Genomic DNA, 12,762 nt, shown 5'->3' with positions numbered 1-12,762 from the left:
CCCGAAAGAAGAGGGGGACGGCCCAGACCCCTCCAGCCCCGCCTCTTCCCCCTACCCGCCCAGCTTCCTCTCTACCAGAGACGACTTTCACTTCCTTTTCCTCTGGCCTCCCCTCCCAGAACAGGTAGGGGTCCCCAGGGACCGAGCATCCGGCATCTTTAACTACCCCCTGCCAAACCACTGCCCCCCTCTGGTACCTGGCAGCTGCCCCTGCAAGCCCTGCTGGGCACCAGCCATGAAGGGGGGGCAGCCATCTGCCTCCTTCTCCCCACCCCCACCTTCCTGCTAGCCCCTGGGTGGTACACCAGTCCTGCCTTCCTCCTTACTGTCACGCCGGGCTCCCGGCAACAGGCTGGCTGACTTGCTCAGCTGTTCGTTACCCCTATCCCATGCCTAGCCCTAAAAAGATGGGAGCTCTGAACGAGCAGGGGTCTGCCCTACTCATCACCCTCCGCTCAGGGTATTCTGGGTCTGAGTTCAGTAAATACGTTATGGTGGATGGGTGAGAGTGAATGGATGAGTGGTGGACATATGGGTGAATGACTAGGTAAGTGAATGGCTAGGTGGATGGATGGATGGATGCATGGGTGGGTAGTTGGGTGGATGGGTGGGTGAGTGGATGGATTAATGAGAGTGAATGGATGAGTGGTGGACATATGGGTGAATGACTAGGTAAGTGAATGGCTAGGTGGATGGATGGATGGATGCATGGGTGGGTAGTTGGGTGGATGGGTGAGTGAGTGGATGGATTAATGAGAGTGAATGGATGAGTGGTGGACATATCGGTGGATGAATGGATGAATAGGTAAGTGAGTGGGTGAGTGGGTAGGTGGTTTGGACATCCCTTCCCAGACCCAGGCTTCCTACTCTTGGGATTGCTGCAGGAAATATGCTCACAAGTGCTCACCTTTAGGCAACAAACATAGAGATTTCCCAGTACAATTCTTTCATCTTTTCTATATGTTCAAAAATGTTCCTGGGCCCAGCACAATGGCTCAGTTGGCTAATCCTACACCTATAAGCACTGGCATCTCATATTGGCACCAGTTCATGTCCTGGCTGCTCTATTTCCCATCCAGCTCACTGCTTGTAGCCTGGGAAAACAGCAGAAGATGGCTTAAAAATGTTCCTAGAAAGTGTTGGAAAATGTTACCTCCATTCTCCCAGAAGGAAGGAAGAGGAAATTTTGTGTTACATTTGACGAATCTGTGTGGTGTTTACTGTGGGCAGAGAACTTTTCCAGCTTTCTGCCTGATGCTCTGGCTGCTGAAGTCTCAAGCTAGTCCCCGCTAGCTATTGTCCCGGCTTCTCTCCTGGACCCCCAGGTCTCCCCCTTGTAACTCCTGATCAGGGCAGGGGTGATGTTGAAGCAATTAAGAGGCTTGATCCCATATCGGAGTACCTGGCTTCCATTCCTGATTGCAACTTCCTACTAAGGCCAACCTTGGGAGGCAGTAGCGATGGCTGCCTGCTACCCACATGGGCGATCTGAGTTGAGTTCTGGCTTTGGCCCAGTCCAAGCCTGGCTGCTTGCGGGCATCTGGGAAGTGAACCAGCAAGTGGATGAGTTCTCTCTATTTTCTCCCTCTTAAAAAAGAAAATAAAAAAGGAACAAAACTAACCTGTGACATAGCCAGGGGACTCCGGAGTCCACTGTGATTGGTCAGGGTCTCTGCCCACTTTGGTTTCCAACATCTGGATCTTTACCCCTGTACTGGAACAGCCTTGAGTCTCCATCTTCCTACGGGGAGCCAGACCATGACACCGTGGCCACTCGCACCCTGAGGATGGCCCAGCCACACGACAAGGCAGTCCCCACCAACGGGGAGAGGTGAGGCTAGCTAGTCTAAGGGCTCCATTTCCTGCCCTTGAGTACACCAATCTCTTCCATCCAATGGCCCCCCTCCCACCTGACCCTGAACCCCAACTCTGGCCTTTTGTCCTTGGGATGCCCCTTCCCATACCTTTAACCCTCTTTGGTGTCCAACTGCTCACCTCTGAAGCCTGACCTCCTGGGCCCTGCACATCCCAGGCTGGTCCCATCACATGCAAACGGAGCAGGAAAGACCCCTGTAGGGGTCCTCAGTGCTGGAGAGCCACTTCTCCGCCTGCGGAGGACCCAGGGGGTGTGGCAGATCCCAGAGCTGGAAGTCCACGATGCTGTGGCCCTGGTGGAGCTGTGGCCGCTGGGGGTGAGTATGACAGCTGGGGGCTCCTTCTGACCTCTCCCCAGCCTCCCACCACCATCTTGGTCAAGTCCCTGGTGACTGCTAATGACCAAACTAGCATGAACTGAGTAAACCCAAGTGGCTAAGGACTAGATCCTGACCCTCGGGCAGTTGAGTGAATTCCTCTTCTCCACAAGCCTTTGCGATTGCACCCACGGGGATCAGAGAGTGGCCAAGCCAAGCTGCAGGGAGCGTTGCAGGAGGGGGCAGGTGTGGAGAAGGCAAGCTCAGCTTCTTATGCATTAAGGGACCGTGCTCCCAAGCGACCCACCAGAACTCCCATGAAAGATGGCAGTCCCCGAGCCTGGGCGGGACAATGGGCAGAGAGCACAGGCCATTCCCCTTGGCTGGATCCGGGCCTGACCGCCACCCCCAGGCCTTAGCAGAAATAGTCCCACCTATATGGGCTGCAAGTTGGGAGAGTTTCCCAAAAGGAAACCTGGGGAATGGAACTTAAAAAAAAGGGAAGTGGCTAGCAGCTAGGCAGGCATGACAGACCCTATAACTGCCTTCCTGGAACTCACCTGCTCCCCATCCTTGTCCTGTCCCAGAGTTTCCTGGTTGCAGGACAGGACCCCAGCCAGACGCTAGTGTTGAAGACAGGATCTGCCCCAGGGGAAGTCAGCACCTACAAGATTCAGAAGCTTTCCGAAGGTGAGGCCCCTACCCTGTTTCCAGTCCACAACAACTTCATCACTGGGAGCTACTAAAACATCTGCGTGTCCCCCAACCCCTCCCTCTATCAACTTTTCCCCAGACCCAGCAGCAGCCTGCCCTTAGTCCACCCTTCTCTCCCTCCCTCCCTCTCCACGCATCTGACTGAGAACAGCAGCCAGGGTGAGATTTGCAAATGTCAGTCATGTGCCATACACCCCCAGGCAGGCATCTTGCTGAAGGTTAGGACACCCTCCAATTGGGGCGCCTGCAGTCATATTGGGGTGCCTGGTTTCAGTCCCAGCTCCACTTCCAATCCACCTTCCTGCTGGATGCAGCAGATGATGGCTCAAGTGCTTGGGTCTCCAAGGGAACCCAGGGAAGGAGTCTCAGATGAAGTCCAGGCTCTCCTAGCTTCAGCCTGGTCCAGTCCCCAACTGTTTGGGAGTGAACCAGCAGATTGAAGATCTCTCTCTCTCTCTCTCTCCCCCTCTCCCTTCCTCTCTCCCTTTCAAATAAATTTGTGTGTGTGTGAACCTGCCTCCTTTCTAACCATTATGTTCCCAATGCCTGGAGAGGATTCAGAAATAACCATTTCTGTCTAATGAATGAACCCCCTTTGGTGGCATAAGTGGGATGCCAGGCTCCAGATGCTGGGCAAGAATGGGACCACAGTGGGTGGAGCTTCCTGCTCGGAATGTCTTGGTCTTGGAGGGGAGTGCAGGACTGTGGGAGTGAAGGAAGGAGCTGTCCCCCTTCACGTCTGCTCCCCACGCCCCTGCAGGTGTGTCCCTGGAAGCCTCCAAGCTCTGCATGCCGGATCTGTCCCACCTTCTGGCCTTCCTGTCAGCCAGCAGGTAGCAGCTGCCTGCCAGGGGAGCACCTGCCAGGGCTACCTTTCTGAGACACCCCACCCACGACGCAGCTCCTGCTTGTCCTTCCACAGGGATATCCTGCCCAGAACGCTGCTTCTGCCTCCTCCAGCTCTCAGCCCTGGAGAGGCAGGCACAGGTGAGGCGGGATGCTTTGGAGGGCATGGCCCGCATGCTGGTCACCTCCATCCTGAGGGAGTTCACGAAGGATCCAGATTCCTGGGTGATTGGGAGGAGCTGGGGAGGGGAGGGGATCCAGGACTTGAAGTTCAGCCTGTCCAGCAGTGAGGCTGGACTGGAGGGACCAGGGCAGGATCCTCAGGTACACAGGACACTTCTTCCTGCCCCTAGCCCGAGACACGCTGCAGATGGGCAGGGCCCATGCTCACACTTCAGCCGGGGTACTCTGCGTGGTCAACCAGCTCTACCTGGAGACACATGCAGTCTCGGGGACGGAGCCAAAGATTGGTCAGAGGCGCCGTCCAGGTCAGCTGGGTGGGAGGCTGGGATAGGGAGACCCCAGCTGCTGTTCCCAGCAGCCCAACCCCAGCCCAACCCCATCCTCACCTCTAGCCACCAGGATCCCCGGGCCACACCAGGTCTCGTGGGTGGAAGCGCCGCCCACTCCCAAGGTGCGGCATCTTACTCTGAACAGCCTGGAGGAGGAAGAGCAGGAGGAAGATGACTACCAAGATGAAGAGAAAGGCCCCGAGGATGTGCTAACGGCCCATGTGCGGGCTCTGGCCAGGGCACGGAGCAGCTACGTGGCTGGGCAGTACCGGGGCCTCCGGGCACGCCTCGCCTCCTGTTCTGGGAACCCTCACAGGCCTGGGGACCCGGCCACTGAGTTGCTTCAGGACGTGCGAAACCTCCTCCTGGACCTGCAGGATCACCTAGCCAAGGACCCCAGCGTCAGGGCCATCCTAGGCAGCAGGGGCCCTAGGGACCAGCAGAAGCAGAAGGATCTTGGTAATGGGGGAGGACTGGAGGGACCCCTCCCCACGGCGCCCCTGCTGGGCCCTTGGTTTGCGTTCTTGTCCGATGTGTGTGTTTCCACGGGTGGCACACCCTGCTTGCTTTCCCACTGACTGACTTGTAGGAACACCCCTCGGCCAGGAGACACTCAGGCACCCCCTTGCATGTCCATGCTTCTGTGGGTAGCCCAGCAGTTAAGGAGGGGTGGCAGTTGTCCCAGTGGGGAGGGAAGATCAGCCTGACAGCGCTGGCCCCTGCAGGTCTCACCGTGGAGGCGGCCGTGTGCCGTGCGGTGCTAGCACCCCTGAAGCCAGTCCTGTGGATGCGACTCCGGACCTTCCGGGCCCCGGAGCTGCGACGTCTGCGCAGGCGACAAATGGCCTTGCGGGCGGGGGCAGGGCCCGAGGGGCAGAGCCCGGCCTTAGCCCAGCGGAGCCAAATCCACGAGCGCCTGGCGCACCTCCACGCCGCCTGCGCCCCGCGTCGCAAGGTGGCGCTCCTGCTGGCCGTGTGCAGCGACGTCTACGCGGGGCTGGCTTGTGGCGAGGGCCAAGGTAAAGGAGCGATGGGCCTGCGGTGGTAGAAGGGAGATAGTGGCAGGGGTCTTCGCGGCCCGGGGCGGGGAGGTAAGGTGGGGGACACAGCCCGCTCTCGCTGTCTTGGGGATGGTCCCCCACACTCCGTCATCTACCCCGGGGCACCTGTCCTTGGCTTCCCGCGCAGAGCCCCAAGGGGCCGACGCCTTCCTGCCTGCGCTGACAGAGGAGCTGATCTGGAGTCCTGACATCGGGGAGACGCAGCTGGACGTGGAGTTTCTGATGGAGCTCCTGGATCCCGACGAGCTGCGGGGAGAAGGTGCGCCCCACGCCTCCAATAAGCCATTCCCCTGCCACCCTGTGGCGACCACACCCACCCATCTCTTTGCCCCCAGCCGGGTACTACCTGACTACGTGGTTTGGGGCGTTGCACCACATCGCTCACTACCAGCCGGACGCGGGCCGCGCCCCACAGGGGCTCAGCAATGAGGCGCGGGCCTCGCTGCACCAGTGGCATCGGCGGCGGACACTGCACCGACTGGACCAAACCGGCTCCCGGGTGAGCGCACCTGGACCGGTAGCAGGTGGAGGGGCGAGGGCCATCTTTTCCTCTTCTCACCCAGGCTTCTCCCTCTCCCCACAGGCCGAACTGCCCTTGGACGGGCCTTGGGCAGTGGAGGCGGAGCAGGGAACCTGTGACAATTAGGGTTCACAGATACGTCTGCTCCTTCCAGAGGCAACTGGGACAGCGCTGACTCCTAACCCCTGTGGCTTAGGAGCAGAAAGGAGGCAGGCCTCACTTTTTTGCACTGGCTGTTCCTGTCTCCTGAGCTGGCCTGCCCTGTTGGTGTAGCCTCCCTGCTCCCAGCACCCTATGCCCCTTGCCTGAGACCCTAAAGCAGATGTCATTATCGCTGCAGTGAGGCTCTGGCTTTCCCATCCGCTGCTGCTTTCCCAGGCTCATTAGCAAGGGAGCTGGATCCGAAGTGAAACAGCCAGGACTTGAACCATCACCCATATGGGATGCTGGTGTGCCAGGCTGCAGCCTAATGTGCTATACCCCAATGCCTAGGGGAGCTGAGAGATGCAAAAACGGAGCCCAGTAGGGGATGTGTTCTGCGCCTGTTCACACAGGAGCATTGGCACGGAGCTGGGCCGGAAGTGGGACAACCAGAGCTCGCTCTCCGTCCTGCAGCACCTGCAAACCTTTCTCTCTCTATCTGCCCAGACATTAACCTGTACTCTGAATGTGAATCTTCCTCCACTTCCCACTTCCCTGTGCTGGCTGTTTCTCAATGCATAGAAGGTTTTAAGTTTGATGCTTCCCAATTCCTCTGTTTTTCTTTTGGTGTCATAATCAATAAATCATTGCCAAATCCAATACCCTGAAGTTTTGTGGTTTCAGGTTGTAATACGTACTTTATTATTATTATTATTACTATTTAAAAGATTATTTTATTTACTTGAAAAGAGAGAGAGAAAAGATCTTCCATCTGCTAATTCATTCCCCAACTGGCTGCAAAAGCCTGGCTGCGCCAGGCCAAAGCCAGAAGCAAGGAACTTTTTCCAGGCCCTCCCACGCGGGCGCAGGTTCCCATGGGCTTCCTCGATTGCCTTCCCAGTCGCATCAGTGAAAGATGGCTCAAGTCCATGGGTCCCTGCACCCACAGGGAAGACCCAGACAGGAGTTCTAGCTTCCTGGGTTCAGCCTGGCCCAGGCCTAGCCCAGTTCTTATGAAACGAAAGAGCTCTCTCTCCCTCTCCTGTAAGGCTGCCTTTCAAGTAAACACATAAATCTTTGGAACAATTGCTTTTTGTTTAACTACTGACTTTGACTAATCAGATTTAGCAGGTTTCACCTAACAAGCAAACAGTCCTTGCTTGAGAAGCCTGGCAACTGGTTTTGAGGAAGCTGGCTGAAGTCGCCGAGGGGTCTGGCCTGCCCCTCAGCATGACTGGAGCGCTGGCAGAAGGTCACCGTGAGGCGGCCACCAGCCCTTGTCACCAGGAGCCTGCACGCAGCCGGGCTGCCCTCTGCTTCCTCGCCCCTGACTCTCCCTTCACCCCTCTTTTGGGCTTCCTGCCAAAACTCTCCTGCCACCCCCAGCCTCCGAGAAGTCCTTGGGAGGCAGGGCCATCCTCCTCACTGCACCCACCCCCATGAATGTCCAGCATCCTGATTCCCTCTCAGCTGAGCCTTGACCTTGACCCAGCCTGACCTTGTTTGTGGGAACTTTGAGCCCACGAGGTTGCCCAAGCCTCAGCCAGATGGCCACAGACCGGACGGGTGTGATTCCCGAGCCAGCGCTGTAATGTAGCGGTTAAAGCTGTTGCCTGCAGTGCTCACATCCCCTCGGTGCCAGTTTGAGTCCCGGCTGCTCCACTTCTGATCCAGCCCCCTGTTAATGTACCTGGGAAAGCAGCGGGGGATGGCCACTACCCATGTGCTTTAGCAGGAAGCTAGCCCAGAAGCAGAGTAGCAAGGACAGGGGTGTCCCAGTGGCCATTTAACCCACTGAGCCATGATACTGACCCCCCAAGAAGATGACTAAAAGGCTAATGGCACTGGTGACTTATGAACATATGGCAAAGTGTGGAAGGGGAAAGGTAAGTAAGTGGCCGGTGCCTGTGGGGTCACTGATTGAGGGTGTAGGGTCAGCCTCAGGCACCTGTTTGCCCTGGGTTTCACGTTGGGAACCTCCTCTGGGACTCTCACTCCCATTGTGTCCCCCGGTGGCCACATCTCCTTGGAGTCTGCTCCTTCCTTCAGGCCCTACCCCAGGGCCCTAACAATCCCTGGCTCAGCAGCCCATGGCCTATTCTCTGTGTGCCTAAGCCCCTCCATCCCATCTACCCTCAGTTCCCCTTCTAGGGTCCTGCCCTGGCCCAAACCCAGCCTCCCTCACTCCTCTCCCTGGGTCCTGGGGATCACCTCCAAGCCTCACCCACCTGGTAGCCAGAAAGAAGTTTGGGTTTTAATTATTTACTTTATTTGTATTTGAAAGGCAGAGTTATAGGGCCCAGCTTGGTAGCCTAATGGCTAAAGTCCTAACCTTGCGTGTCTGGGATACCATATGGACTCTCATTTGTGTCTCGGCAGCCCCACTTCCCATCCAGCATCCTGATTGTGGCCTGGGAAAGCAGTCAAGAACAGCCCAAAGCCTTGGGACCCTACACCAATGTGGGAGACGCAGAAGGGGCTCCTGGCTTCTGTCTTCGCATCAGCTCAGCTCTGGCCATTGCAGTCACTTGGGGAGTGAATCAACAGATGGAAGATCTTCCTCTCTGTCTCTCCTCTTCTCTGTATATCTGACTTTCCAATTAAAAAAAAAAGAAGAAAAAAAAAAAGCAGAGCCCAAGTCCTCTGCTCAGGCTAGAACCTGCGCTAGCAGGGTTTTTTGTGACTCAATTGCTTGGTTCTCACCATGGCGTGAAGAAATTTACCACAGTACATCATTCATTCATTCAGAGAGACAGTATTCCTATGTGCTGGTTTACTCATCAAGTGCCTGTAATGGCTGGTGCTGGACAGGGCTAAAGCTCGGACCAAGGAACTCCATACAGGTCTCCCATGTGGGTATAAGCGTCCCAAGGCTTTGGACCGTCCTCCACTGCTTGCCCAGGCCACAAACAGGGAGCTGGATGGGAAGTGGAACAGCTGGGACACAAACTGGCACCCAAACGGGATCCCAGCACTTGTAACATGAGGATTTAGCCACTTGAGCCATCGTGCTGGGCGTGCGACTCTAGATCTTGAGGCCCTGTCCTCGGCTCCCTCTCAGCTGGGGAAAGTCTGAGTTCTGCGTCTGTGTGCCTCCCTCTCCCTAATCCATCTGCGCAGGCTGCCTCACTGTCCCCCAGCAGCCCAGGGCTTTTGCTTTAGCTGTCCCCTGCTGGACAGGTTGGACTCCCTCCTCTTTGGTTCTGCCCATCTGGAGCCTTCTCTGTCAGTTCCTGACAAGCAGAACCTCCGCCTGAGGGGTTTATAAGCAGATACCACACTTCGCTGATCCTCAGCCACAACCTGCTGAGAAAGCAAATTCCAGAAATAACCCCTTGCACACGATTCCTGACAAGGGTGCCAAGAGCACTTGATGGGGGAAGGAACAGACTTTACAACAAACGCTGCTGGGAAAACTGTACTGACAGGCACATAGAAACCCCCTGTATGGAATCAGGGTCGTCACCATAGCATATCAGGCTAAGCCTCTATCTGGGCCCCTGTTCACTGCCCCAGCCCTGTGGAATAATACTTTTTAAGATCTATTTATTTGTGTTGGAAAGGCAGATTTACAGAGAGGAGAGAGAGAAATCTTCCATCTGCTGGTTTACTCTCCGTTCACCTATATAATAAATACTGAAATACATTTTTAGAAAAGAGTCCAATGTGCCATCATTTCATTCTGGAAACCGTGTGCTGTAGGGACAGGAAGCAGATCAGGGCGTGAGGCCAGGGGGCGTGCGTCGTGTAGCGCCTAGCAACTCTCGGTTGTGATGAGGTCGCACACGGGTGTATCTTGGAGTGAAACGCCCCCAGCCTGAGAGGTGAGTGACACCTGTATCACTTTCCTGCAGGTGCAACTGCACCAATATGGGGCAGGAAACAGGTCAACAGGCGTGTTTCACGGGTGAGGGCATGGCCTCTGAGGGGTGAGCTTTCCTGGCCGCCTCTGAGGACCCCCCTGGTTTTCAATCTAAGGCCCAAGAGAGTCTGAAACAATTTCCCCTTGTTGCCTGAGCAGGCTTAAAACCAGAAGGCTGCCCTGCTATTAAGCCTCATCCTGCTTTGGGGAGTTGCCACATGTTGCCACAATGGCCTCAGGAGAGCAGTCTCCTGAGAACCCGAGTTCACACAGGACCCGATTCTTGCAGTGTCAGAGGGAAAACAAGCAGGTGTATCGGCAGGTGGGACCGGCTGCTCACCTGTACCAGGTGGGAAGGCTCACCAGGTGGGGAGGGCGGCTTCTGAGGCAGAGGCAGGGTGCCAGGGATGGAGGGCAGCAGTGGGGCAGCCCTGTGGGCCCAGCTGGAGCGAACAGGCAGGAACTCGCGGTAAGGCCGGTTGGCATGCATTTCCCCCACTCCAACTACATGGAGTAGGCGCAGCCTTGGCCTCAACAAGGCCTGGGGGTGTGCCCGTGTGTCCAGTGGGGAGGGCAGCAGCCAGGAGAGGCTGCCGAGCCGTGGAAAGGCTGCTGTGGTCAGCTGGAGAAAACATTGGGAATGACAGTGGATGCCAGAAACCCAAGTTCCCACATGGTTGCAGGGGCCAAGTCCTGTAAGGCGTCCTCTGCTGCTTTCCCAGGCACATTAGCAGGGAGGTAGATCAAACGCAGAGCAGTGGGGACTCAAACCCGTGCCCCTGTGGGGTGCCAGTGCAGCAGGCAGCAGCTTCACGTGCTGTGCCACAGTGCCAGATACATTCTTGTTCCATTTTTCATCCAGATGTCCCAAATAGTCTTGGCTTGATATTTATCGGGTGACGTAGCAAGTGACTGTGGGGCAGGTGGTTAAAAAGATGGGCATCAGGGGATTTCATTGTTTTGTGTAAACACCATGAGGTTTGCTCACATAAACTAAGAGCTGCAACATGTGCCTCCAGGTGACACCTCTCCTGGGACCCTGTGGTGTCGGCAGTCTGCAATTATCGGGGACATGAGGCCATGTGGGATGGGTCTCAGTTCCTGCCACACAAGGAAACAAAGCCAGACAGGTGAGCACTTCTGCATGGCTGCTAAAATAGATCAATGAGATGCCATTATCCCCCCCCCCCCCCAAGATTTATTTTTTATTAGAAAGACAGATTTACAGAGAGGAGAGACAGAAAAATCTTCCACCTGCTGGTTCACTCCCCAAGTATTAACAGCCAGAGCTGATCTGATCTGAAGTCAGCAGCCAGGAGCAACCTCCAGGTCTCCCACACAGGTGCTGGGGCTCAAGACTTTGGGCCATCCTTTGCTAGGCAACTGCAACGGGAAGTGGAGCAGTGAGGATTAGAACCGGCACCCATAGGGGATGCCAGCTTTTGCAGGCCGAGGATTAGCCTGCTGAGCTGGGCCCAGAAACCATGATATGCACATTACTTGGGCTGGGGTGACCAGGAGGTGACACTGGACCCAAGTCCTGTTGGACGCAAAGGAGAAAGATCTAAAAGAACATGGAGGGGGCTATCTGTCCCAAGGCCCAGAGACAGGAATACGGCACCTTGGGCAACCGTGCCTGTGCCAGGCAGGCAGGTGCACGCTTAGAAGAGGTGAGGGTCGGTGACCAAGTCTGGTGGGTTTAGGAGGCCAGGCTGGAGCACCCTCACCTATCTGTCCTGCCTGACCCCGTCTGTGAAATGCAGGTTGCAGGCATCTCAAGATTTCGCAACTTTCTGGCCAGGGGGTGGAGGGTGGATTTGGTTGGGAAAGGCACCCAGAGGCTGGACGCGCCTGCTTCCCTGGTCGCTCTTGTTTCCATTCCTCCATCCGACCGCGGAGCTTCGTCTCACCGCGTGCCCTGCCCGCTCCGGGGCTACGGCCATCCACCTTCTCCTCTGCCCCCACCCCCCTTCGTGTTTTTCTTAGGGAGGAAAAGAGGTCGTGGTCCCTTTAAGGCCTGCCCCTCCTTCCCCCAAAACTTCCCAGTGTCTGCTCTCTTTTCCATCCGGGACGGCCGGCCGGGTTCGCCGCCGAGCTGGTAGGGGGATTGGGGGACGAGGGGGGTTGGGGCGACGGAGCGAGGGGACACAGGGGTCGGCCCCGGGGCTGGGGTCGGAGCGGGGCGGAGGCCGGCAGCGCCCGTGTGTGTGAGTGTGCGTGCAGGGGAGGCGGGCGGAGGACGGCCGCCCGGCCGCAGGCGCTGGACCACGAGCCTCAGGCCGCGCCGCGAGGACCCCGAGGCGGCGCCGGGGCCCGAACCGCCGCCCTCCGTCGTGGCGCGCCGGCGCGAGGGGCGTCGGGCCGGCGCGGGGGCGGGGCGGCCCCCTCCCCTCCCCCACCGCGGCTCGGTGACGTCAGCCGCCGGCGGCCCCGCCCCTCGGCGGGTCACGAGGTGCCGAGGCCGGCCGGTGGACGCGCCGCGTCCCTCAGACACCGCCGCCCCCTCCCTCAAGAAAACTAAACTTGTTCATCGCACGCCGGCGCCGTTTCAAACTGAGTTTATTTATTTTTTCCTTCTTCCCCTCGCGTGGAGCCGACGGGGTGCCAGCACGGGGTGCCACGCGTGTCCACGGCCCCGCACGTCAGGGCACGCAGGCCCCGGCGTCGGGGAGAGCGCCAGGATAGGGCCGTCCATGTTGGCCTGAGGAGGAAGTGGCGGGCGAGAGACCAACCTCTCGTTAAACTGTGTCCGGGCGGCTGGGCTTTATGGGGGGGGGTCCGAGGACGGGCGGGCGCCGGGCCGGGGTCACGCGGGGGTGCCGCGCGAGCCGACACTCCGACGGGGACGGCCCCGCCCTCGGCGGCCCCGGGGCAGCCGCGCGCAGGCGCCCGTGCACCGCCCACCGGCCGTCGA

General features: G+C 57.7%; 3 protein-coding genes across 4 annotated transcripts in view; 2 read left to right on the top strand and 1 right to left on the bottom strand.

The window, feature by feature from the left end:
* Positions 1-12,762, bottom strand: part of NFKBIB (NFKB inhibitor beta) — a 70,960-nt gene that overhangs the window by 27,618 nt on the left and 30,580 nt on the right. The gene's annotated exons all lie outside the window — the stretch shown is intronic.
* Positions 68-6,362, top strand: RINL (Ras and Rab interactor like). 2 transcript variants are annotated; one of them, XM_058674680.1, is made up of 12 exons: positions 68-124; positions 1,724-1,831; positions 2,033-2,192; positions 2,780-2,882; positions 3,667-3,739; positions 3,829-3,893; positions 4,106-4,240; positions 4,328-4,723; positions 4,990-5,283; positions 5,453-5,584; positions 5,661-5,824; positions 5,909-6,362. In XM_058674680.1, exons 2-12 carry the CDS (start codon positions 1,788-1,790, stop codon positions 5,969-5,971), a joined length of 1,629 nt encoding a protein of 542 aa, XP_058530663.1. In that variant the 5' UTR covers positions 68-124; positions 1,724-1,787; the 3' UTR covers positions 5,972-6,362. The 2 variants fall into 2 exon arrangements, with proteins under 2 accessions (XP_058530663.1, XP_058530664.1); XM_058674681.1 differs by lacking the exons at positions 68-124; positions 1,724-1,831; positions 2,033-2,192; ... (1 more) ...; positions 3,667-3,739; positions 3,829-3,893 and having other exon boundaries at positions 3,900-4,240; positions 4,335-4,723.
* HNRNPL (heterogeneous nuclear ribonucleoprotein L) overlaps positions 11,797-12,762 on the top strand; it is an 11,138-nt gene continuing 10,172 nt past the window's right edge. The window contains exon 1 of the mRNA XM_058674678.1: positions 11,797-11,946. The gene's annotated coding sequence lies outside the window, so the exon portion shown is untranslated. The remainder of the gene's footprint in view (positions 11,947-12,762) is intronic.

This window comes from Ochotona princeps, chromosome 16, assembly GCF_030435755.1.
Source record: "Ochotona princeps isolate mOchPri1 chromosome 16, mOchPri1.hap1, whole genome shotgun sequence".
NCBI lineage: Eukaryota > Metazoa > Chordata > Mammalia > Lagomorpha > Ochotonidae > Ochotona > Ochotona princeps.
Note: the sequence above shows the minus strand (reverse complement) of the source record. Positions and strands in the feature narration are given on the sequence as shown.

Coding starts and splice junctions, on each gene's coding strand:
- RINL (XM_058674680.1), top strand. CDS start 1,788: ATGGCCCAGCCACACGACAAGGCAGTCCCCACCAACGGGGAGAG. Junction 4,241..4,327: donor TGGTCAGAGGCGCCGTCCAG/GTCAGCTGGGTG, acceptor CCTCACCTCTAG/CCACCAGGATCCCCGGGCCA. Junction 5,284..5,452: donor GGCTTGTGGCGAGGGCCAAG/GTAAAGGAGCGA, acceptor CTTCCCGCGCAG/AGCCCCAAGGGGCCGACGCC.